The sequence below is a fragment of the Brassica napus genome, chromosome C3 (assembly GCF_020379485.1).
Source record: "Brassica napus cultivar Da-Ae chromosome C3, Da-Ae, whole genome shotgun sequence".
NCBI classification, from domain to species: domain Eukaryota; kingdom Viridiplantae; phylum Streptophyta; class Magnoliopsida; order Brassicales; family Brassicaceae; genus Brassica; species Brassica napus.
In genome coordinates, this window is record NC_063446.1 from 58,220,759 (window position 1) to 58,247,488 (window position 26,730).

A 26,730-nucleotide genomic window follows, 5' to 3' on the forward strand; every position below is an offset into this window, starting at 1 on the left:
ATACGCCGCCTGTGAATATTAACCGGTAAACTATTCAGCAATCGATACTTTGACAACTAAAAAGCAGGTAGGCATCAAACACTTTAGTATACCGGTGAACTAATATAGGAGTATAATAAAAAAAAATACCAAAGATACAGAAAATTTTAACAAATATCAAAACGAATGAAATATGAGAGAACTATTTCGGAAATGTACAAAATGCGTCGAAACCGCCGGTAGAGATTTAGTAGTATACGTATTAAAATGCAACGAAAAAAATAGAATGAAAATAAAGTTTCGTGACTTTTGTCTTTTTATTCTAGTTCAATCAATAAAAAATCCAAAACCTATATATACTGCACAAATAGAAAAATAGAAATAACATTTTCCACGTGAGATAATTGAAAAGAAGCTGTGATCTATCTGTCTCTGTCTTAGGATACCGTGTTCTGTCTCCACTAGCTCTCTCGCGTCCTCTCCCTCCTCATAAACCAAACATATAAATAAACTTATATTCGTCAATCCAGACACAATATCACCACCACCACCATCATCAGCATCATCAGTTATTGTCCTTACAACTCAGAAGATGGAGAAAAACTGCGACTTGGAACTTCGTCTCTTTCCAACATCTTCTTATGATGAATCAGATACCTCGTAAGTCTCTCTCTCTCTGGAATCAAATCTATGAAATTTATCTAAATACATGAATCTAATAAAGTTTACATTTAATTGATTTGAAGTGTGGTAGAATCAAGAAGCTCTGGAAACTCACTACCAAAAGAGGAAGAATCTCAGAGGATAACAATTTTCTACAATGGAAAAATGTGTGTTTCTTCGAATGTTACCCATCTTCAGGTATGTACATATATACACATTCATTTATATGATTATATTTTATAAGCAATTAATGGATCTTATTAACCATTAATGTTTTTTTATGAATGAATGCAGGCTAAATCTATAATATCGATCGCGAGTAGAGAGATGGAAGAGAGGTCATCCTCAAACGGGTCGGATCCTCGGAACAGGTTGACCCGATTACATCATCATCAGCTTCCAAATCCAAAGGCTTCTATGAAAAGATCTCTCCAAAGTTTTCTTCAGAAACGGAGGATTCGAATTCAAGCAGCTTCACCTTACCATCAGCATTCACGACGATAGTGTTTTTATTTTGTTTCTCAAATTTTAGTTGACATACTTTTAAAATAATAATAATAATTTAGACATGTCTTGTTTGTTGCTGGGGATGGTTAAACATTTGACATCCATGGTTTGTCAAGTTAGACGTAATTTTTATGAAAACCATTAGTCAAAAAGATGTAATTTTTTCTCTCTTTGTGATATAGAGTGAGGTTAGAGAATATTAATTAATTTGGTGAGAAATGTTTTAGCCGTAGTGTGTAAAAAACAAGTTATGTATTTAAGAATTATACTTAAAAAGAAGAACTGTATCCATTGATAATGAATTTTTATATTTCGTCCAAATGGGTTTAGATCTTAGCAAGTAGACAGGGAATAGAAACAGAAGCAACCCTTAATCGTAGCAGCACTAGCTAGAAGATGGAGGAAACCAGTAAGGGGCCCAAGGATAATTCAGCGCACCTGTGGGAGCCTGAAAACTAGAGGAGGTTCTGGTGGTTAGATCGTAAACACCTACACCAAAGCCTATAAAATAAATGGAGTTTGGTTTGAGTCCAGGGAAAGAGCTTGCGGGGATACAAAAAGCCTCTCCCTTTGAAACAAAGATGCACATATCTCCAATGTCATCAGTGTAGCACATGAATCTTCCATCAGTTGTCTCCTCCTCTCTAAACACCATGATCCGCTGCGTTTCATACGATATTTTTCTCGAATCCAAACATCCTTTTGCGTACCTATATGCAAGAACCAAACGTCAATGGTTACTGCTAATTATAGAGACTAGGTAGAGTGTTTTATAATAATAATAATAATATTAATACCATTTGACGAGGAACCGTTCATCTCCGGAAGCTGACTCCACAAGGCGTTCTGTCCTGCAAGAAGAAGGAAACAGCTCTGATTGCTCCGAGTCATACTTGAACGACTCTGGAAAGTTGCGAAACTGCAACTCATGGAACTCAGGCTTGTCGGATTTCTTGAAATGGAGATCATAGGATAACAAGTGATGGCCTCCAGGACCGGTCAAGTAGAACTTGCGGTCTTTCTTGGAATACATGAGATTTGAGGTTGGAAAGTAGTCAGGAGGGGTTGTGATCTTAGTCCAACGCAAGTCGCGACGAGGCCTACAGAAACTCAGCTGGTCACCCAAGGACTTGATGCCAACCACCCAGTCTTGGTCATCATCAGGACAAGAAGACATTGCCACACTCCAGATGACATCAGTTTGGCAAGAGGGCAGGGGAGTAAGTGGAGGCAGAGTAAAGATCTTGGGGTTTGATTTGCAAGACCATGGGTTCATGACGTCGGTGATGAGTATGCAGCTATCTTGCGGGTCACTGAAAAATCCCCATCCCTTGGAAGCTCCGGTTGCTTTGGTCATGATTATTTCTTCAGGTATTGCTTTGTCTGTGAGTTCTAGTAACTCTTCTTTGGCTAGGTCGAACACAAGAACTTTCCCTATGTTGACGCCTCCCGGCGAGGGATTTACTTTGAGACTAAGCGACATATACGGACCTGTCATGGAGGATGAAAACGAACGAACGCTCATGCTCCTCCTGTGCATCTGCCAAGTAGTAATTAAGCAAGCAACACAAATTCAACTATCTTCTACAAAGTAAACCATCCAAGACATAACTAAAGCAAGCAAGAAAGAGTTTATAGCTTACGATGGGAGAGAGCTTAGAGAGAAGTAGAGACATTATTGAACGATACCAACCCAAAGAAAGCCAAAAACTTAACCGATATTCTCTACCCTTTAAAGAAAGCAATAAGCGTGACTACCAAGTTTTTCTTTCTTTCTTTCCTTTTTGGTGAAATTTTTGTTTTTGGTGAAATTTTTGTTTTTGGAATCTTACCACTTTTTGTTTAATTTTTTTTTCATCCATTTTATTTAGTACCATGGTCCACTCACAACGGTTACAAATGATGCAATAATTTCTGAACTAACCACTTTCAATTCTAAACTTTATTCTTTTGTATCTTTACTAATAAAGTAGAGTTTTTTATCTCTTTGGGGGGTTTTTTGACACTTGTCGCGTTCTCATTCGTTGAAGGATGTTTTTTGATTTGAGCTTTCTAAAACATTTATGGCCCAGTTATAGAATAGGTTTTGCGTTTTGGGAGACTCAAAACGGCGTCGACGTCTTCTGCTTTTCTTGAAGAAAGCTCGAGACTTTTTTTTTTGTGAATGGAAAGCTCGAGACTTTTGAAACTATCAGAGACAACTCTGGGCAGATCCGGCGTGGCGCTTCGCTACGAAAATCTGATAGTCGTAATGGAAAAGATGATAAAGCAACCCCAGTTGGTGGGTCTCAACGCGAGAGACGATCTCTGCTCGATGTTGCCGGCGACCGTGAGATCGTCACTCAGTTCGAGATTAAAAGGAGTTGGGTTCAGGGCGAATGCATTTCATTATGCAGCTGTAACAGGTTTGTTTTTAATAAGCTTGTTGCTTATTTCATTTCGCTTTCTAAGATCACAAAGTGTTTTGTTTTGTGTATCATTAGGGTAAATCGAGTTCCTAAAGGAGTTCCTGTCCAAAGGTGTTCCTGTTGATTCTCAAAGTGAGTCTGGCACGCCATTGATTTGGGATGCTGTCCATGACTTATTAGATCACAATGTCGATGTAAACTTTTGTGTATAATGCATATCTTTAGTTGAATTTCCATCTAAACCGTATTTTTAATTTTGATTTTTTCATGGTCTTGCAGCCTAACGCCGAGACCGAAGATAATGTCACGCCGTTGTTATCAGCAGTGGCGGCTGGTTCTATGGCATGCTTAGAGCTGTTGGTCAAGGTTTGAGATGTTCCTAATTTGATTGTTGTGCTGTTTCAGTTGCTATACATCTTAGATCAAGCTTGGTTCTTATTTTGTTAATTACAGGCAGGTGCCAAAGCTAATGTTTTTGCTGGTGGTGCAACTTAGTTGCTAATGTTAGAGATTTGTGTTAAGCAACTGTTTACTTAAAGCTGGAGCTGATCCTAATAAGAAAGACGAGGTAACCTCAACGTAACAATCAGCTCTTTAAAAATAAACACAAATCCTCACATGGCTGTGATTTTCAGGATGGCAATAGGCCATTAGAAGTTGCATCTCTAAGAGAGAACATAAAGATTGTTGAGACTCTCTTCATGTTGTGAACAAAACCTGAAACTGTTTTATATTGGACATTTGTTGGAGTTCCCGCTCACATAGAATCAAATAAAAAAACACGTGGGGAACTCAAACAAGTCAAAATCTGGAGAGACTGTGATTTAGAAAGACCTTTCTGAATCCTGAGGTACTTCATACTTTGAAGTTTGATCAAAATGCATCTCTTTTGCATGAAATTTTTAAAGCACACTGTTATATATTCCACAGCTCTCTCCAGAAGCAAAGGGGAAAGGCACAGAAGCAAAAGCAAGAGGACAAGACGCATTCCATATTCCCATCGACGCTTACACACAAGTATTCAACATTAAAACTACTTCTAAAGCTTATGTCCATTTTGTGATTCTGTGGCATTTTCTTTGAACCACGGCCATTGGTTTGACCCCACAGATCATACCTTCTTCTTAAACTAAGCCTCTGTTGGTTGCAATTAGGACAAGTTGAACATGCCTTATCAGATGCTAAAGTCTGCAGAGAACTGAAACCTGATTGGCCTAAAGAATGTTTCCGAGAAGGTGCTGCTCTTCGTTTGCTATAGGTAAAAATCATCTCAATTCTATTACAAAAAGCCTTTGCCTTTGAACACTGAAACATTATAATTCACTATGTTATCAATGAATCTCCAGCGATTTGATAAGGCAGCCAATGCTTTTTACGAGAGAGTAAATCAAGGAGATCATTGATGCTTTCAGGTTTGTTGAAACCTGAGTGATGTTTTGTCTTTTTTAAATCATTCTCTCAAGAGAGTTGAAGTGTCTTTTCTTTCTTCTACAGAGAAGCTGTAGATGCTCGAAGAAAGTTTCACGGCAACGATAAGATTAAGGCCAAACCATAAGTTCTTCTAAAGATGGCTCTGTTTAGTATATGTATGAAGTTTTGATTTTGCTTCTTACCTTGGTCTCTCCCCTATGCAGTTGTTGCCTATTTTACTTATATGTACTAAAAACTTCAGGTCTAGAGCTTTTTTGTGCTCTAATTTTGTCATTGTGTTTGGATTTACAGCTTTGATTTTTAAAAGTTGTAAACAAATATTTTATTTGTTTTAGTTAACATTTTATTTTATTTTTGCCGGCAAAAATATAATCTACTAAACCATTTTTATCTTTGGATATCTAATCTATTACTCAAATTTAAATGACTATAAAATATAACTGTCTATGTTCGTATGATATTATCTAGACATTTTTTATAACAATATTACTTACAGTCCTAAGACTGTCTTTGTTGCCACATAAGTTACCACTTTTGTCAATGATGATGCGTAACCGCTGTCAACTTCACTTCCCCTCCCATTTAGGAAGAATGGAGGTGAGCTTATAAATGTAGACATGGTTTTGCTCGATGGGAAAGTTATCATACTCAAGCTTCTATCATTTAATATGTTGTAGATTTACACAAAACCTCCCTAACTTTACGGCTCTCCAATCACATTTTAGATTTGCAGTCTACCCTGATCAATGAATCCATCGCAGTATATAGACTAAACACTTTCAAGCACTTCATCACTTTCAAGCCCCTCATTAAAGAAGGAGAATTCTATAAGAGCTTAGCAATTCCGATGAAGTTAGTGGCAGCAAAACCTTTAACAGTGGAAACCAAATCATTCACTACAATCTGAATTGACATGTATGTAAGTATGCATGAAAATTTTGGTACCCTTTCAGGTATGGATATTATCCATTTGAATCTCGGTTTTTTGATGATTTTAGTGGCAGCAAAACCTTTAACAGTGAAAACCAAATCATTCACTACAATCTGAATTGACATGTATGTAAGTATGCATGGGCATTTGGGTACCCTTTCAGGTATGGATATTATCCATTCGAATATCGGTTTTTCGATTCTTGGTTTTTTGGATTTTGAAAAATGGTCTCATTCGGATATTAAAAAAAGGGTGGGGTTCGAATCGGATCCTCCTGGATCTGGGTGGGTTCGGGGTTTAACCGAAATAATTAAATTATTCGATTCGACTCGGGTATTTTATATCCAAACTACTCAAACTTATCAAAATAACTTAAAAACCAAAATACTCAATTTATATAGTTCGAATTGGTTATTTTTTCGGAAAGTAACCATGGATACAATGTTATTTGAGTACTTTTTATCCAAAACATCCATTTTATCTATAAATATCCAAAAATTAATATATTTGATTTATAATTTTAACTTTAGGTATTAATGCTATTATTAAATTATATTACATATATATGTTTGAATATGTTTGGATACTCATTCGGTTTTCGGATTTTGAAAAAAAAAACCGTTCAGATATTTAGGCAACATACGATCAGGTCGGATACCCGGTTTTCGGGTTGGTTATGGGTAATATTAGGCCCATCTCTATATGTAAGGATTAATATTGTTACACGCTTATGAAAGACAACACACTTTAATAATAAATATCTTCTAATAGTAAAAGTTGGACATCCTCAATGAAGAGGATGCTCACGTCGACACAGAAAATCAGCCAACATAAAAGTTGTTTTTAAGTTACATGAGCTTTTCTATAGACTGATCTAAAAATTAAAGTGGCCTATATCAATCTTATCTCTCCAAACCCTAAAGACGCGACCATACTCGACTCTTCCATTTCCTTATTGTTTCATGTCTGTGTAAATCTATGTTATCAAATTATATGTCGTATTAATTATAAAAACAAAATATATAAATGTTTTTCCTTATTTCCTAACACCTTTGACATAAACAAAGTATGCGAGAATTATTACTACTTTAAGAGGACGAAACTATTTATTATATTCCTTCAAACAAGATAATCACAAAAAACCATAACTATTTACATTTTTCCTTCTGGAATACTAACTTTATTGAATGTTTAAATTTCAACTAAATTAACTTTGTCACATCTATTGATTTTTTACTCTATTTTTATGTAATTCGATTAAGACAAACACTTATGCTACTCCACTTATAATCAGAAAAGATATCATTCTCTTTTAACATACTTTCAATATCGACTTTTTGAGCATAGTCTCTTTACTAAAACCATAAAATAAATTGAAAATTTATTTCAGAATAACACATATGAACCCGGCGCGCACCCGGCGCGCAAACCACTAGTAAAGTATAAACTTAAGTTGAGGAAATCGAAACCAGCGTTGATGCAATGTATCATGCGGAGATCCTTTTAATTAGTTGTGGACGTAGATTAGTTAGAGGATATTTCTCTAAACGTGTGTATTAATTGATTTTTTGTAAACTATATATGTAATGTTAAATTTGTAAAATAATAGATCCCCTATATATTAATTGAGGAACATTTGAAAAGACGTAATCCCAATTTTGTAATAATTAAAAAAGATTTTTTGTTTATTTGTCAATCAATTAGGGAGTTAATTAGTCATACGTGTCATGATATATTCGATAAACATGCTCTTAAAACTAGATGTGGGTTTTGAATTTTGATCAACGTAATATTCTTGTAAACATGATATATTCGATGATCTAATCCAAACCGGTCAACATGACACAACCAACCACACCTAATAGCTAGAAAACGGAGGAAGCCAGTAGGGGGAGTAAGGAATCGTGTATGGTGTATCTTCTGGATATTCATAGAGACGGCAGCTAAACTTACTCATATTGAGCGACACAAACAAACGTCCATTTAAAAAGATGGAGTTAGGGTTGAGGCCACGGAAAGAGCTCGCCTTAACGCAGAAGTCCTCACTTTTCGAGATGAAAATGCACATATCTCCAATGTCGTCAGTGTAGTGCATGTTTTTCCTCCCATCTTTTGTATCCTCCTCTCTAAACACCATCACCATCGGTACTTTGCACCCTTCAGGAGTGTATTCTGAGAACCTGCACGTTGCAAAAGGTGTTTGAGATGTTACATTAGCAAGTTCCTGATATATTATATTATAGGTACCATTTGACAAGGAAAGATTCGCCGGAAGGTGACTCCACCCAGTGATCCTCCCTGCAATTAGAATCCAGCCGTTTCTGTTGTTCGCGTGGCATGCTTGGAAGGTTGTGCAACACCAACTCATGGAACTTAGGCTTCTTGTCTTTATTGAAGTCGTGATCCCAAGAGCATAAGTAGTTGCCTCCAGGAGCAAGCAAGTTGAACCGTTGGTCTTTCTTGGAATACATTAGTTTTGAGGTATCCCATGACTCAAAAGGTGTTGGGATGTTAGTCCATCGCAGATCAAGATGGGGTCTGCAGAAACTTAGCTGTTTACCCAAGAACTTGATGCCAACGACCCTGTCTTTGTCGTATGGCTCAGGAGAAGAGGACATGGCCATGTTGCACACCACTTCGGTTTGGTAAGTGGGTATTGTAGTGAATGGAGGCAGAGGAATCACCTTTGGTTCTGACTTGGAAGCATATGGGTTCAGAAAGTCGCTGATAACTGCTGAGCGGTATAGCCTATTGGAGAACATGCCCCATCCACGGGAGGTTCCGACCAATGTAGCGTTATAAAGCTCTTTGGGAAATGCTTTCTCTGGAGATCTAACTAACTCACAACTGTCCACGTTGAACAGCAGGGCTTCTCCAACGTTTCCGTTAGGCGAGGGAGACATAATCATGCACATCGGAGTATACGGGCCGGTCGTGGACGATGAAAACGTACGGACGCTCCCGCTCTTGTAAATCTGCCAAGTTTAAGCACACACAAATATTAAAACACACCTTAAATTAAATACTCTTCTCTAAGCATAGATCGGATCTCAACCATCCGATTCTTATCTTTGTTTTTTTATATTAGTCTCCCCCTAACTGAGAAAATCCATTTTCTTCCGGACAAAAAAAAAACTATAGAAAAGTGACATCATCTTTTAACAAAAAGATCTAATTAGTAGGAAAGCAGGAAAGAGCTTAGCTTACGAGGGGAGAGAGCTTGAAGAGAAGCCGAGGCATTATTGAAAGATACCACCACGAAACCCTAAACTAAGATGGAGCCTCCTCTTCGTTTTAAGAAAGGAATATAGGCTTGGCTAAAAAAAATGTTACAAAAAGTTATATAAGCTTGGCTACCAAGTTTTTTTCCTTTTTCCGTTTTTATGATTTTTTCTTTTCTGTTTGGGATCTTTCCAAACCAAGACTGTCCATAACTTTTATCTTCAATTTTTTTTTTTTAGTAAACTACTTTTATCTTCAATTTTTTTTTTTTGCTTTTTAAAGTTGATGTCTTTGCTATCATGGTCCACTCGGGGCATCTTTATCCCACAAACCCAAAAGTGGGGTTATTATTATTATTATTATTTTGTCTGAAAAAAAAATTTAAAAAGCTAACCAATCGCGGACCGCCATGTGTCAGTGGGACCCGCGAACAGTGCAAGAATCAAACAAAGAACGGTTCTTATTTGGCAAACACAAGGGACGGTTCTATCATTTTAGTGGGGTCCATGACACTAAAAACCCCACTAAGATACCTGGATAAAGATGGTCTTACAGAAGCTATTAATAAATAACGATGTAAACAAGTATATATACAATAAGACCATCTTTACCGCGGGTTCCTAGTGGGTTTTTTAGAGTGTGGACGGCAGAGAAGCCTATATTTTTTGGTTTGGACCCCGCAAAAAGGTTAAGAATCGATCACAAAACATATGAAATAAAGACCGATTTTGGAGTGTTTTTTGCACTATTTGTGGGCCTCACTGACCTGTGGCCCACGATTGGTTAGTTTTTTTTTCAGACTAAAAAAAACAATAAAACAAAAAAAAGTTTTTAAAAAACCGGCAGCGATAATCATGCTCTAATTATTGTTAAATCTATATCTTATAAACTTTGAGTCAATGAAAATGTTCTGTGTACATTAATCTGTTTCTTCACATTTCACTACAAGAAAACAGGGGGATTCTGATGGCCGAAATCGTCGGAAATTCGTCGGAATAGACCGATTCCGACGAATTTCTGACGAACCCGTCCGTCAGTATCATTTCGTCGGAAAAAAAAAATTCGTTGGAATTTCGTCAGAACTTCCGACGACTTTCTGACGAATACCGAGAAACGTCATTCTGACGAACTTCCGACGATATTACGATGCGGATACACGAGACCAGAGTTCATCGGAAAAACTACGTACCGACGGAGAACGTTCGTCGGACAATTCCGACGTAGAGTGTTCCTCGGTGTATTCCGACGAACTTTGGGCATCGGAATTTACCGACGGACAACGGTCGTCGGAATATACCGACGAACCTCGTTCGTCTGTATATTCCGACGGAAATGTGGTTTGTCGGTAAATTCCGACGAATATATGTCCGTCGGTATATTCCGACGACCATTGTCCGTCGGTATATTCCGACGACCATTGTCCGTCGGTATATTCCGACGACCATTGTCCGTCGGTATATACCCATTTTTTTTACAAATTAATTTTGCATTTTAATATATTTTTTGATATTAATAAATTTAAAAAATCAGAAATTTAAAACTAATAATATTATAAAATTTAAATTCATAAAAACCGAAATAGGAAAAAAACATTCATAAAGTTTAAAATTCATACAAACCGAAATAGAAAAAAAAAACATTCCGAAAGTTTTAAAAAGCCGAAATAAACTAAGATGAACTCGAAGACATCAAACGATCTAGCTTCTGCATAATCTCGGTGTTGAACTTCTTCTGGGATGCCAACTCAGCAAGGATAGTGGCATTCTCCGAACGGATAGTGGCATTCTCCGAAAAGATAGTGGTGTTCTGCTCCTCCAATGCCCCAATCCGTTCATCTTTGTCATGTAGCTCCTCGAGAATCATGGGATCGGCATACGGAGCTTGCGAAGAAGATGCCGGATACGAAGAAGCACGACGGGCCAACCCAACTAAACGGCCTCCTTTCCTTTTAGGAACCGCTTACAAAAATATTTAAAGTAAGTAAATAGGGACAAGTAAGTAATCGACATTATAAAAAAAATATATTAATAAAAAAAATTACCTTTTCAACCATCTCATTTATTTGCAATAGAGACAGGTTGGTTGAAGCTCCCGTGGAGTCGCCGTCATCAGAGAGAGGCTGAGATTGAAAAACTATTTCAGCTTCCACCAAATTAACTACACCTTTGATCACGGGGTCCTGAATTTGACCCGTCGTCTTGTTAGTGTGAGCCACCTTAATGAGTTGGAGACGATCAACGGGATTACCGTCATTTGCTTCGATCTAAAAAAACCGCCATTATTAGCCAAGAAATATATAAAATATTTATTTAAAAAATATAAAGATAAATAATAATAAAAAACTTACAAGTTCATCCTCCTTAGTAGACATAGAGCAAGCGCCGAGGTTGTGCACATACATACCCTTCCCGCCACGATCACTCTTCCGGTTCCTGGAGTTCCTAGAAGACGTCTCTGCAGTTTCGTCCTTCTCCCAATGAGCTATCAACTGCTCCCACACCGCCCCGTTGATGAACCGTGGCTTCTTGTTCTTCTGCCAAACTGTCTTCCACGCGTTTATCTGCTTTGTGTAAGAGTCCATGGCCTTTTCGTTGAATTTCTTACGGACTGTTTCCGTAAGATCGGAGTGCCAGTTGAACTCTTGCTACAAAACAAACACAATTTAATAAGTAAATATATTTAAAAAAATGTAAAAACTTTAAAAAAATGAAGAGTTACTATACCGCAAACTGACGAAACCACAACTCTCGTTCGTCGTTAGGGATCACACTCCACTTTGGATATCCAAAACGGAGCATGGAGTACATCATCTGGTTGATGCTCCGGCTAATGCCATTTTTCGACTTGGTGAACCTGTAAAAAAAAATACAAGTTAGCAAGTTAATTAAAGGAAAAAATATAACGGTACAAATAAAAAAAATACTAACCAAGTGCTATGGCCTCGTCGTGGGTTGGGTTGGAGAAACGGGAGATGCTCTCGACCTGGTTGTTGAACCAATAGATGAACCGGCATGACCCCCGGATCCTGTTGAGCAGCAGCGTGAGGGGCAGAGGGAGCTGGAGCGGGAATATATGCGGGAACCGAGTCATGAGACGATCCCGATGCACGGGAACTGCTCACCGAACTACGTCGAAGACGGGCTGCGGGGAGGGCTTCATCCTCGGCCCTAAAAAAAAATTAATACATCAAACATATTTTCAAATCATTTCTATTTTTAATGTTTTCATTTATATATTTACAAAAGGTTTTATAAACGTTTAAAAAAAACTAGTAAACCTTTTATATATATATATATGTATACAAAATTATAAAAAATTTATAAATATAGAAAAATGTTGTTAAAAATTTATAAATGAAGAAAAATGTTGTTAAATATTTATATATTTTTTTTTTAAAACGTTTTATTATACATAGTTTATTAGTGGAAACTTATAAAAAATTATAAAAAATTTTAAAATTTTTATTATACATGATTTACATATATATATATGTATAAAAAATTATAAAAAATTTATAAATATAGAAAAATGTTGTTAAATATTTTTAAAAAATTTTAAAAACGTTTTATTATATATATTTCATTACTGGAAACTTGAAAAACGTTTTTAAAAATGAAAAAAAAAACGTTTTAAAAAAATCAAAAAACGTTTTTAAAAATCAAAAAATGTTCCAAAAAAAACTAAAACAACAATCCAAACAACAATCCTAACTTATATATCCTAAACTATCAATCAAACAACCTAAAATCCGAGATCTAACATCCAAAACCCTAAACAATTGAGATTAAAGAAGGTTTGGGATGATTCTTACATGATTTAGGGTTTGGGGGAGGAATCGCCGGTGTAGAGGGATGAATCGCCGGTGTAGAGAGAGGAATCGCCGGTGAATCGCCGGTGGAGAGAGGAATTTAGAGAGAGAGATGCGGAGATAACGAAGAAAGAAGAAGGAGGAGGGTTATTATATCAGACGATTCCGACGGACACGGGTTCGTCGGTATTCCGTCGGTATAATTAAAATATACCAAATGCCAATTCGCGAAAATTTTCAAGCGGTTTGGTTCTCCCGGGCAAATTCAAATTCCGACGGAATGTGTCCGTCAGTATATTCCGACGGACACATTCCGTCGGTATATTCCGACGGAATTCCGACGACTTAGTGTTTAGGGTGTTGATTTCAAGTTTCTAAATGCAAAATCCAAATCTTTGATAATATATATAGTATTTGCATAAAGATTTAACAATAAAAATGTTTTATAACACGATTTTACACAATAACATTTTTTGTAGTGTAAGCTTATATAAATATGATTGTATAAGTATATAATGTTAAGATGAGATGTTATGAAAACAATGATATGCATACATAAATATTTTAATGAGTTGTTATATTTGAACGGTTGCGATCTAATACTATACTAAACACTTATTATGTGTTATTTTCATAGTTTTGGCATCTAAATTTATAGATTTTTATGATTGAAACTTTATAGAAACACATGTCGTCGGTATTTTCCGACGAAATACCGACGACCTTTCCAATTTTCAATGAAACCCATTGTCGTCGCTATGTCATCGGTATATTGCGAGGGATTTCCGACGGACCATTAAAAAAAAAAAAAAAAAAAAAAAAAAACTAATCAGAATCTTCTGAATCTTCATCAAACTCCCCAACCTCGGCTTCCGGCTCTGAATGTACGACAGCATCATGTCCAAACACAGTCAAATTCTCAACGAGTTGAACATTTTCCAAATCTTCAACTGCCTGGGCGTTGCTGGTAGACTCTGGTTGCAATGGTTCATCATCATCAGAAGTTCCATCCACTCGTCCTCTTGGGTTGATTTGCGTTACAGTAACCCATGGATCGTCTCTGTACGTCACCCGAGGGTAACTGATGTAGCACACCTATACATATCAATTATACAAGTATTAGTAAAATATATAACATTAATTAATTATATTGGTAAAAAATTATGAATAGATTGACATACCTGATCAGCTTGCGAACCAAGAATGAAGGGATCATAATATTGAAGTTTCCGCCGCGAATGAACTGATGTAACACCAAACGCATCAATCTTCACTCCTCTATCTGGGGTGGTGTCATACCAATCACAATAGAATACTACACAACGCAATCCAACCATTCCAGGAAATTGGATTTCCAATATTTCTTTTATGTTGCCGTAGTAGACATCGTCACCAGAAGAAGATGAAACACCAGCATCATATGTTGTCTTAGAATGACCTTTCCTTGTGAATGCATATCCTCGCGTACAAAATTTAGGATATGATTTGACCACATAGTTTGGTCCCTGCACAAATTCGCGTATCCAATCATCGAACACAAGACCTCTGGCCAAACCATCATTCACCTATAAAAAAAACATATATGATTGCAAAATTAATTAGTTTATATATATTAAATTTAAACTAATCATTTGCATAGGGTAATATGATATATGACTCACATAACTACGAAGCCACGCAGCAAATCCGTTATCTCTAAGTTGTCGAAGCTCATCTTCTGTTGCATGCCTGTGAGTCATACGCAACTCCGCCATATATACACTATATACAAAAATATTATCAATATGAAATAAATTTATTGAATATTAATCTAACAATAAATGAATAAATATTTTTACCTCTCATATTGTAGAACATCTTCACAGTTGGTGAGCAAATATGTTTGCAAATGAGCGTGCTCAGTGTCCGTAAGTCTCCGCTTCGTGAATTTTCCACTAAGTCGTCCTATTTCCTTGAACATGCTTGGGACAGTAACATGATATGTTGCTCTCTCCCCTCTATCATCATGCCGAGCAGGTCTTCGGTGTTTTGTATGCACTTCTGGTGGAAAATAATTTTCAGCAAAGATTGCAGTTTCTTCATTGATCACCTGTGCCACTATAGATCCTTCCACCCTGCTTTGATTTTTGACCATCTTCTTCAGATGATGCATATAACGCTCAAAAATATACATCCATCTGTACTGCACAGGACCACCAAGTTCCAATTCTCTTGCGAGATGAATAGCAAGATGTTCCATTACATCAAAGAATGATGGAGGAAATATCTTCTCAAGGTTGCACATGCTGACTGGTGCGTTTGTCTTCAAATTATTAATACCCTCTTCAGTCACTACTCTGCTGCATAAGTCGCGGAAGAAAACACTAATCCCTATATAGATAAAAGACATAATTTTCGTAAGTATTAAGTTTTTATAAGCATAATTGTTAAATATAAAAATAAATTAAATTGTAAAAATATAATATACCTGCAATTGCTTCATGAACATTACGTGGCAATAATGCTGAAAAAGCAAACGGAAGGAGGCGCTGCATAATTACATGACAATCATGACTCTTCTAGCCAGTAAACTTTCCTTCGCTTCTATCAACGCAGTTCCCCAAATTTGATGCATATCCGTCAGGAAATTTCACTTTATCTGTAATCCAATCAAAGAACTCTTCTTTTCTAGCACCATCTAGCCGATAAATGGGAAAAGGGGCCGTACCGTTCTCATCAACGTGAAGTTCAGAACGATCACAAATATCGACTAAATCCAACCTTGACTTCAAATTATCCTTCGTTTTACCTTGGATGTTAAGGACTGTGTTCATCAGATTATCGAAGAAGTTCTTCTCAATATGCATGACATCTAAATTATGCCGCAATAGATGACTCTCCCAATATGGCAGATCCCAGAAAATACTCTTTTTGTGCCAGTTATGTAGCTCTCCAACCGCATTGACTCGAATGTTTTCATGTCCACCTACATCTGGCGTCCTTTCTGCATCAAAATACCTAAACTGCTTCAACAAATCTTTCCCACTAACTTCCTCAGGTGGACCATCAAACACCTGCTTTTTCTTCGTAAACGAAGTCTTACTCCTGCGGTATGGATGATCAGGTGGTAGAAATCGTCTGTGACAGTCAAACCAACACGTTTTCCTTCCGTTCTTTAGTTGGAAAGCATCTGTGTCATCTTGACAATATGGACATGATAGTTTCCCATGTGTTGTCCATCCAGATAACATACCATATGCTGGAAAGTCACTTATTGTCCACATAAGTACTGCCCGCATCTGAAAGTTTTTTTTGCGCGAAACATCATATTTCTCAAAACCATGCGCCCATAGTTGTTGCAACTTATATATTAGTGGTTGAAGAAACACATCTAGTGATCTTTTAGGATGATCTGGCCCGGGGACGAGAATTGAGAGAAACAAAAACTCTCGTCGCATGCACAAGCTCGGCCGTAAGTTGTACGGTGTCACAATAACTGGCCATAGAGAATACTGCCTTCCATGCTTTCCAAATGGGCTGAAACCATCAGTAGATAATCCAAGATAAACATTTCTTCTCTCTTCCGCAAATTCTGGATATGTTGACTGGAAATGTTTCCAAGCCTTTGCATCTGAAGGATGTCTAATCTCACCATTTGTGGAATGCTCTGCATGCCATCTCATTGCTTTTGCTGTGCGCTCACACTGATACAACCTCTTCAATCTTTCCGTCAAAGGCAAATACCACATTCTTTTGAATGGGATCGGAACTCTTCCCCTCGTCTCCTGATAACGAGGTTTCCCACAAAATTTGCATACATTCCGTGTCTCATCCGCTCTCCAGTAGATCATGCAGTTGTCAATACATACATCTATCACTTCATACGGTAGTTGAAGACCTGCAACAAGTTTCTGAACCTCGTAGTATGAACCCGGTGCAAGGTTATCCTCAGGTAGAATACCTTTGACAAAATCAGTAATCGCATCCATACATTCTTCAGCCAAATTATAGTCTGTCTTAATACCCATTAATCTAGTTGCAGATGATAAGACTGAATGACCATCTCTACAATTTTGATACAAAGGTTGTTTTCCTGCATCCAACATGTCAAAAAATCTCCTAGATTCGGGGTTTGGTTCTTCCCCTCTATAATGATCATGTACCATCTGCTCAGTACCTACACCATAATCTATATCCGTTCTAGATTCTTCTAACCTAATATCAGGCTGAGGTTCACTAACAGGCTGAGGTTCGCTAGTACTACCATATTCATAACCAGTTTCCCCATGAAGGTACCAAACTTTATAATTACGTGAAAACCCTTTCATATACAAATGAGTCCAAACATCAAATTCTTTTATAACCTTATTATTATTGCAAGAAGAGCAGGGACATCTTAACATACCACTTTTTGCATCCGGTTGCTGTTGAACAAGCCTCATGAATTCTCCAATCCCTTGAACGTATTCTTCCGTAAGCAAATTGGTGTTCGGATCCAAATGAGGTTTATCCATCCACGAACGATAATAAACTTCTGAAGACATGATTTTCACGGAATTGTTATGACTAAAGAGAATGAAGAGAGAATGAAGTGTGAATGAGTTGAATGAGGAGGGGTTGTATTTATAGGAAATTGCTTACGGACCTCCGACGACTTTCCGACGAAATTCCGACGGATGTAAAGCAGTCCGTCGGAATTCCGTCGGTATTGTCCAATCTCAAACGGCTATACAACGGTCATATATATTTGTCGGCAACGGTCACATGGTTCGTCGAAATTCCGTCGGAAAATACCGACGGAATTCCGACGACTTTGCTATTAATCGGAATGTCGTCGGAAATTCGTCGGAATATACCGACGAACTTCCGACGACTACAACGGTTACATTTTTTATCGGAATGTCGTCGAAAAGTCGTCGGAAAATTCCGACGAACCATATTTCGTCAGAATTCCGTCGGAAATAGCCGACGGAATTCCGACGACTTAATTTTTTTGGATTTGGTCGGAAATTTGTCAGTATTCCGTCACAAATGTCCGACGACCTTGGTGTCCGTCGGAACCTCCGTCGGAATTCGGTGTGTTTTCTTGTAGTGTTTCAGGTTGCCATCTTATTATTGTTATTAGTTTTCTCTGAACTATATTCTTAATTTTAATACACAATTATATTATACACGTTTTTGGTTTCCAAGTTGGAATAGTTATATCCACATTCATTTCTTCATCCTTACTAAAGTAAATTATAAATTGATATAACGTCTCTGTGACTGACATGTCTTTATTTGTTTGCAAGATTATGCGAGGAGCCTAGGTTATCGGGGGTCTTTAGGGTGGGATTCCTATCGGAATATAAGAATCTGTCTCTTAATTTTTAACTAAAAAAGCTAAGAACCGGTTCTTAAATAAGATATTTAAAAACCGGTTCTTAGCTTTTTTAGTTAAAAATTAAGAGACGTGTTCTTATATTCCGATAAAAACCTCACCCTAAAAACTCCCAATAATCATGCTCTCCTATTCTATAACAACCCAATTTTTTTTATAAAAATAAATAAAATAGTATAAAATATAAAATCATTTACCAATAAAAATCTGAAAAAGTAAAAACTTAGTTTCTTATGATTATATTATTATTCACCTATTATTTTTTTTCAATTAAATTTAAATTATTTTTTTCAAATATTTGCTCTAGCCCTTCATGATTCAGACTTGATGAAATGATTCTGATATTTAAATGGAACCCCGTCGTATATTTCTACGGAACTGAAAATGGTTCAACGTCTAGCTTGTATATTAAGGGTATGACTGGTTTTCCCGTTACCACCCGCAAACGTAGCTTTTGCGGTTGGTAGCGGTTGTTGGTGTTTTGCAACAATCACTCAAACTGCTCTAAACCACTTCAAACCGCTCTAAACCTCAAAAATTAAAAAGCTGGTTCCAGCTAGCGTTTGCGGTTGCGGGAAGATAATTTTTTTATAAACAATATAAATACAAAAATAAAAATATTCAATAAAAATTTTAAATTGGAATTATGAAAATACTAAAATATATCTATTATATTTTAATTAATATTATAAATTTTAAAATAAAAATATTTTCTATAATTTTTAAAAAAATTAAAACTATACATTTTTAAATATAATTTTTATATTTATTATTAGATTATGATTTTTGATATTTTTATAATTATATAAAATATAAATATTGTTTATTTATTATTTAACCGCTACTGCATCTGGTAGTTAACCAGTCATAAGTATTCCGCAAACGCACTAATTTCTAATCGCAGATCCAGTCGTACAAATCTCTTAAAACCGCTAGAAATCGCAACCACCCACATCCGTAAACTCCCGTAACCGCAACTATAACATTTGCGTTTGAACCAGTCCTGACCCAAATCGGTCAATGGAGCTCTTAAGATATACATTAATGTAGCCCATCACATATTTCTACAGAACTGAAAATGGTTCATTGTCTTCATCGTCTATTTCACCCATTTTATATTTGTACGGTACTGAAAATTAAAATTATTATATCGGTAAGATATCCCATTAAACCACTATCTCTCAATTCTGTATTCTCTTTTGATACATCATACATGTTTAGCAAATCATTTCACACTGGAAATTCGTATTAACCAAATGGAGGAAAGTAATTTTCTTTGGGAAACTGCTGTTATTTTTTAAATTGGGCCTTAGAGCTCATTAAACTATTATTCGCAAGCCCATTCAGCATGCTTACGTCGTATCTTAGTTGATATGGTATTTTTCCATGCAAGATAGTATGGTATCTTTTTTTGTTGATAAAAAAAAAAGATAGTATGGTATCTTTCTAAATCCATTGATATTCAATAAATTAATTAACTAACTTGGTACTTTGAAAAAAAAAAAAAAAAAACTTGGTACTTTGAAAGATGCAAAGGACAGTGATGATGTTAATTAGTGAATGGGTAGGCTGGAAAATTGTGGCAAAGACCAGGAGAAAGTTACTTGAATGCAACCTTCTGTGACAAACTGACAATCGGATGGTATGCATTACTTGTTATAGTTTGTGTAGATACATTACTTGGAAATTTTTTGATCTCTTTTATCTTTGTTAATCAATGTACGTATGTTCGGTTTATTATGGGTAAAACAGCCTTATAATTTCTCAATATGAACTGTGAGAGACTTTGTATGTACAAACAACACAAATTCCAACATCTTTAACACAGATAGGAGCGAATATACAAAGATTATTGAACGATACATAACAAACTACTGGTTTATGTTACAAAATCTTGGGTGACCTTTTCGTCTTGGGATAAATAATTTTAAACTTTTTTTTTTTTTTTTTTTTTGCTAAAAATAATTTTAAACTTGCAGCACAAAAACGAATCATCTACCGATACATATCAGACTACTAGCTAGTTTATGATACAAAACCGTGCGTCGTCATTTTAGTCTTGGGATGATTAATTTCAAACGCGCAGCACAAAAACGAATCATCAAACGATACATAACAGTATTCTAGTATGATAGGAGAATCTTCGTCATTTACAACTTTAAGCGGAGATACTAGTTTAGTCGTTCATTTCTAAATGAAGGATTATATATATAGCTAGATAGCAATGGAAGAACGGATACATTTTTTTAGAACAAAGGAAGAACGGATACATAAAACATAAGAACTGCAATTAAGAAACAACAAACATAGATAGATTCGTCACATTAAGATAAAATCTTAATAGACTTTTTTTAAAGAAAAGAAAAACAAAGGAGTATCCATTTCTTACCTTTGCCACCGCATTTCTTGCCGTTTGGAAGGGATCAAGATCAAGAGGTGCCTTCATCATCATCATCATCTTCGTTGCTGAGCTTCGGACGTTGCACTGAGAACAGCCTAACCTTACTCCCCATGTTTCTACCGTCTTCATCAACTTCGACATATGAGGCCTCTATGAATGCGCTTTTTCACAGTGACTTGGAAGCGTGTGGTTGTGACGACGTCTTCATCTCTAGGCATGCCATATCTTGGTTTTGAAGGAATGGGTGTGGAGATCTTGTGCTCAAAGCAGACTTGAGTCCAATGATTTCTTATAATATCTTTCACCACCGCTCCACCATTCATTTCAGTAGAAACCCTCTCAGCAATGATGGTAGGGATGCAGTCCCCTTTGTAAAAAGGATGGTGTGAGAGCATCTCCCTCACCATATTCTCGAATCGAGTTAGGAACTGGGGTCTAACCCTATCCATAACCGACTTCCGAGATGCATTAAACATTTTGTGATAGAGAAATATAAATAGAGAGGGAGATGATAAGAGTGGTTTGTGACTGTTGTAGGACGCATACATATAGACGAAGAGAAACTGGTAGGACGAATATTAATCTACGTAACATTTGCTTAAAGGCAATAAAAGCAATGCTGTAGCATTTTTTTTCCTAAGAGCATGATTAACCTAAGAGTTGTTATTGGGGTCTTAACAATTTTTTAATAGTTAATGATAGTTAAGAGGTTGTAGTTAAAGAGACACTGAATTTATTGGCTCCAATGGTAAAGTTCTTAATGTTGGGTTCTTAAGAAATATTTTTTATTAAACTAAAATTTTATAAAGATTTAATATATTTTTTTAATTAAACATATTAAAAGAAAACATTTTAAACATTAATTAAAAAAATCAATAAAACAAAGATTAGTAAAATAAACGAGAATAATTTAAAAGAAACATCCGAGCTCAATTGTTGTCTTCATCACGTCCGAATTTACCCCATAGATGTTCAACCAAATCAGCTTTCAGTTGTTCATGCATTGGTTTATCACGAATTCTAGTTCGAGCATCCATCATATTGGCGATATTTGTAGGCATACCCATATCAAAATCGAGATCCACATGTGAACTTCCGGAGTCTTCTCCTTGTTGAAACTCTGTAACATTATATAGAGTGTAGCCATCTTGTTCGTCTTCCACTATCATGTTATGGAGTATGATACATGCTCTCATAATCTTCCCAATTTTGACTTTATCCCAAAAAAGTGCCGGATTTTTAACAACGGCAAAACGAGCTTGCAAGACTCCAAAAGCACGTTCCACATCTTTTCGGACAGCTTCTTGTTGTTGAGAAAATAAAACCGCTTTTGGCCCTTGTGGCATTGAAATTGATTGGATAAAATTTGCCCATTTCGGGTAAATACCGTCGGTGAGATAGTAAGTCATATGATACTCTCTTCCATTGACATGGAAGGTCACTTGCGGAGCTTCACCTTTTATTATGTCATCAAAAACAGGTGAGCGATCAAGAACATTGATATCATTTAAGGTATCTGGAGGTCCAAAAAATGCATGCCATATCCATAGATCATACGATGCAACCGCCTCTAAAACGATTGTGGGTTTTCCCGAACCACGAGAATATTGACCTTTCTAAGCGGTGGGACAATTCTTCCACTCCCAATGCATACAATCGATGCTTCCTATCATCCCGGGAAATCCACGATATTCACCAATATCAAGTAGACGTTGAAGATCAGCCGGTGTAGATCTTCTTAGGTACTCCTCGCTGAATAAATATATTATTCCATCCACAAAATTTTCCAAACATGACCGAGTTGAAGTTGAACCGAGTCGGAGGTATTCGTCAACCGTATCAGCCGCAGTACCATATGCCAAGCAACGAATCGCTGCCGTACACTTCTGAAGAGGAGAGAGACTAAGCCTTCCCCGATAATCTTTCTTTTGTCGAAAGAATTCAACTTCATTGGAGAGTCGATCAACAATATGCACGAACAAAGACTTGTTCATCCTAAAACGTCGTCGGAATAGACTATGAGGATATGTTGGAGTTTCACTGAAATAGTCATTCCATAAACGTTGATCGCCTTCTTCACGATTTCTTTCGATGTAAACTCGTTTTTTTCTTTTTTTCTTTTCTTTTTCTTGATTAATGGTAAAATTCTCAAAGGACTGGTCAAATGTTTCTTCAACATATTGATCAAAATGTTGATCAAAGGTTTCTTCAACATATTGATCATCAACATTTTGATCAAAATATTGATCAAATGTTTCTTCAACATATTGACTATCCAATCCCTCAAAAGGATTTTGAGAAGAAGATCCCATATCGAGTAAAAGAAGATAAGAAAAAGCTTTGTGTTTTAGAATGAGAGAAGTGTTGTGTTTTAGAATAAGAGGAGAAGCGTTGTGGTCTGATGAAGAAGCGTTGTGGTGTGATGAAAAGCGTTGAGTTTCTCTAATGAGAGAAGCATAGAAAAAGCGTTGTATGTTGTAGAATGAGAGCTTCACCTAAATTTATAAAAATAGTACTAACAATACAACCAAGTCTCGTGAATACAGAAACAGACAAGAGTAGTCTCATGACTACACACCCAGACACAAATAAACATGAGTCTCGTGACTCTATTCAGACACAACATGACAGACACAAACAAGAGTCTCGTGACTCATGACAGACTCCAATACAAAAGTAGTCTCATGACTACACAAATGGACAACAGTTTGATGACAACACACAAACCCGTGACTCTCAGCTTCTTCTCTTCTTCTTAGAGGATTGTCCTTCTTCTACCTTGATACCCTGTCTCAGCTTCTTCTCTTCTTCATGCATCCTTTACAACATCCTTCTGAACTCAGGTTCAGTGTCACCTTCTGATTCCTCTACCCTAATCAAATAGCCCATATTCCTCCTGTATCCTTCGCATGATAACTCCACCATATTGTCTTCTTCTTCATCTGATATCTCCACCACTTCTACTTCAGTTGGTGTGTTATCCGCAACATCCTCATCGGTAACTTCTGGTTGGAGAGGTGGCATGATTCCTCTTGCTGAGAGGCCACAAACAATCGGTTTTCTTGAAGCCATTTGTGGATGTGTCTGACTTGTTCCCCTGAAAAGCAAAATATGAAAACAGAAACGCATTAGAGTTGATAACATTGATCACAAAGAGAGGCTATTAATATTACATTGATGAGAAAGACTAAAACAAGTTATATTACACATCAAGCAAGACAACATTGATCAGAAAGACTAGTTATATTAATATTCAAAGCAAGATTACATTGATAGCATTTCACTTATCAGCTTGTTCTTAAGCGCCACTTCTAAATCAGTAAGTGGCTCTCTTCTTGTAAGCAAACTCTCTAGGAGCTTTTTGTTTGTAAGCTTATCCTTAAAAGCTAAGTCCCTCTCCCTGATCTCCCACATTTGCTGAAACTGTTGCACCTTCTTCGCTTCTTTTCCCACTAGCCTTTTAGCCTGCGCCTTTGCTGCCTTAACTCCCGTAGGCCTAGCCATTGCTTCATCTTCTCCATTCACACTGGGCATAGATGCTGATGCCTGAAAAGATTGTTCTCCCCCCCACCCTCTTTCTTTTTGAACCAGAGCTTTGTTGAGTACTTCCATAAGTCCCACACCATTTCTGATCAATCCTAAGCTCCCTCCACCCATGCTCCAACGAGAACTTCACCTTGTAATCGTTGAAGAATATTTCATGGGCTGCTTTCAAAACATCATCTTCACTCTGGCCACTGGTCCTCTGTTTTGTTGCAGCGTCATATGACCCCACAAACTTGCAGACACCTTCATTTATCTTCCCCCACCTTTGCTTACAGTGGGTTTGCTCTCTCTTAGGCAACCCAACCACCTTCGGACTTGCATTATAATAAGCGGCAATCCTCTTCCAAAATGTTCCTGCTCTTTTCTCATTCCCAACTAATGGATCCTTGGAGGTGTTCAACCATGCATTGATGAGGACCAGGTCTTCAGCTGTTGACCACTTGACCTTTGCTTACGGTCCTCACCACCTTGTGCACGGGAACCAGAACCTCCAAGGTCTGGAGTTGGTGAAAAACTCATTAGCTGAGTTGGGGATTCGATGTTAGGAAGTTGACTGTTTAGTAAGTGTACAAAGCTAGAGGAGTGGCTTTGATGAGAATCCATAACCGAGAAGAAGTAGAAAACAAAGATGAAGGAGATGAAGTAGATGAGAACAAAGATAACACTGAAGCTTTAATAGAGGAAAGTAGATGAAGTTTTACGGTTGCTTTTAATTGCTTTTAATTGGATTAGGAAGTAGTTGTGTGTTGTAGAAATGTTTTAGTTAAGTTTTTTAATTCCAAGATTTTTAATGTTTCTATCTAACAAAGGACGTAGACATAAATGACAGACATAAAAAATGAGGACTTTTCAATTTTGAATTGATGACCAAAACAGAAACAGACAACACCATAAGAACCGATCAAGCAATTCATGTTTATTCCTATGTCACAAGTGGATAGTACAGAAACGATTATAGATAATAATAAGAATGAAGCGATCAAGCAACACCCATACTAACATTTTTGTTTCACAAGTTTTGTTTCACAAGAAAGCAACCAAACAAACTATAAGAAGCAATCAAGCAATTCAATGGCTGCAAATTAATCATGTCTATTCCTATGTCTATCTACCTGTCGCAAGCATCAAACATCTTAATCTTTACAAAAAGGCCAAAAAGCTTACCAGATGTTTTGGAGTTCAATGAATCTTCCTGCCGCTCCGTCTGTGATCCAGTAGAACACTCGCCGCAACCTCAAAATATACACAAAAAACATCCTTTTAACCATGTTCCTCATTCAACCTCTATGAATTCAAATAGACCAAAAGCTTACCTGAATCTTCTTCTGTATGATGAATCCTGCTGTGGCTCCATCTATGATTTACGATAACACACTTGAGAATCTGAAAAACGTACCAAACATCATGATTGTGTTATACCATGAATCTATAACCAACTCAGCACACATGCATATCTATGAAAAGACCACAAATTACCTTCTCTTCTTCAACTCAGAGATACACCAAAACAGAAAAGCTCTAACCTCTGTTTTTTTTCTCAGCTATTTGGCTCACCTGAAACAAAAAAATCATCATATCGGTTTTTATTAGGGTTTCAATCCGACGGTTTGATGACAATATAGGAAGAGGATCGATGAAGAACAGAAGACGATGGAAGAAGAAAATACCTCCATCGATGTGGTCTGATGGTAGCTTTGCTTCGCCGGCTGCGCAAACACGGCCACAGAGGCGAAGAAGAAGAAGATCTCTCTCTGTAGAACTTGATTTCCGGTGAATTTCGTCTGAGAAGAAGAGATTTTGGGTGGGAAGAGAGAGAGAGAGAGACGAAATCGATGAATCGAAGAGGCGCATCTCCCGTAGGGTTTCACGACACCCGCCTCTTACCCCTTTTCATTTTTTTTAATGGGTTTGGGATTTAGAGTCCACGCGAGAGGCGCCGTTAAACATGGTCTAAAGCCCCTATTTGGGTCTCTAAATAATTTTTTAATATTTTTAATTAGTTAAAGTGAGGTTAGAGACCTAACTACGAAACCCGTACAATTAGCGCCTCCATTGCAAGTTTCTTATTTATGGGTTCTTTAAAAAAAGATTTTTTTTTCTTTAAGATTTTATTTATTAAATTGCAACATTATAAAAAAAAAACATTTTAAACATAGATTGAAATATAAAACTTCAAAACAAAGATAAATAAAAAAAACGATAACAAATTGAAAGATACATCTGAGATCAGTTGTTGTTTTCATCACGTCCAAATTTAAGCCATATATATTCAACCAAATCATCTTTGAGTTGTTGATGCATTTGCCTATCACGAATTCTAGTCCGAACACCCATCATATTGACGACATTTGTAGGGAGATCTGTAGAATACGTGAGATCCACATGTGAAGTTCTGGTGTCTTCTCCTTGTTGGAACTCTGAAATATCATATTGAGTGTATCCATCTCGTTCGTCTTCTACTATCATATTATGGAG

General features: G+C 36.7%; 4 protein-coding genes and 1 pseudogene across 4 annotated transcripts; 2 read left to right on the plus strand and 3 right to left on the minus strand.

The window, feature by feature from the left end:
• The first annotated feature begins 469 nt into the window (after positions 1-469).
• Positions 470-1,368, plus strand: LOC106375939 (protein TIFY 5A). Its single transcript, XM_013815964.3, has 3 exons — positions 470-639; positions 726-840; positions 937-1,368. The coding sequence occupies exons 1-3, from the start codon at positions 572-574 to the stop codon at positions 1,144-1,146; spliced, it is 393 nt and encodes a 130-aa protein (XP_013671418.1). The 5' UTR covers positions 470-571; the 3' UTR covers positions 1,147-1,368.
• Positions 1,369-1,418: 50 nt separating this feature from the next.
• Positions 1,419-2,912, minus strand: LOC106375938. The gene is made up of 3 exons (XM_048750286.1): positions 2,793-2,912; positions 1,947-2,689; positions 1,419-1,859 (listed from the first exon to the last, which is right to left on the minus strand). The coding sequence occupies exons 1-3, from the start codon at positions 2,823-2,825 to the stop codon at positions 1,535-1,537; spliced, it is 1,101 nt and encodes a 366-aa protein (XP_048606243.1). The 5' UTR covers positions 2,826-2,912; the 3' UTR covers positions 1,419-1,534.
• A 488-nt stretch (positions 2,913-3,400) lies between these two features.
• LOC106373120 lies at positions 3,401-5,288 on the plus strand (annotated as a pseudogene).
• A 2,377-nt stretch (positions 5,289-7,665) lies between these two features.
• Positions 7,666-9,350, minus strand: LOC106375937. Its single transcript, XM_013815962.3, has 3 exons — positions 9,127-9,350; positions 8,167-8,894; positions 7,666-8,099 (listed from the first exon to the last, which is right to left on the minus strand). Exons 1-3 carry the CDS (start codon positions 9,157-9,159, stop codon positions 7,778-7,780), a joined length of 1,083 nt encoding a protein of 360 aa, XP_013671416.1. The 5' UTR covers positions 9,160-9,350; the 3' UTR covers positions 7,666-7,777.
• Positions 9,351-22,355: 13,005 nt separating this feature from the next.
• Positions 22,356-26,198, minus strand: LOC111204088. The gene is made up of 5 exons (XM_022698291.2): positions 25,923-26,198; positions 25,732-25,809; positions 25,569-25,638; positions 25,420-25,488; positions 22,356-23,806 (listed from the first exon to the last, which is right to left on the minus strand). The coding sequence occupies exons 3-5, from the start codon at positions 25,607-25,609 to the stop codon at positions 23,530-23,532; spliced, it is 387 nt and encodes a 128-aa protein (XP_022554012.1). The 5' UTR covers positions 25,610-25,638; positions 25,732-25,809; positions 25,923-26,198; the 3' UTR covers positions 22,356-23,529.
• Between the last annotated feature and the right edge of the window lie 532 nt (positions 26,199-26,730).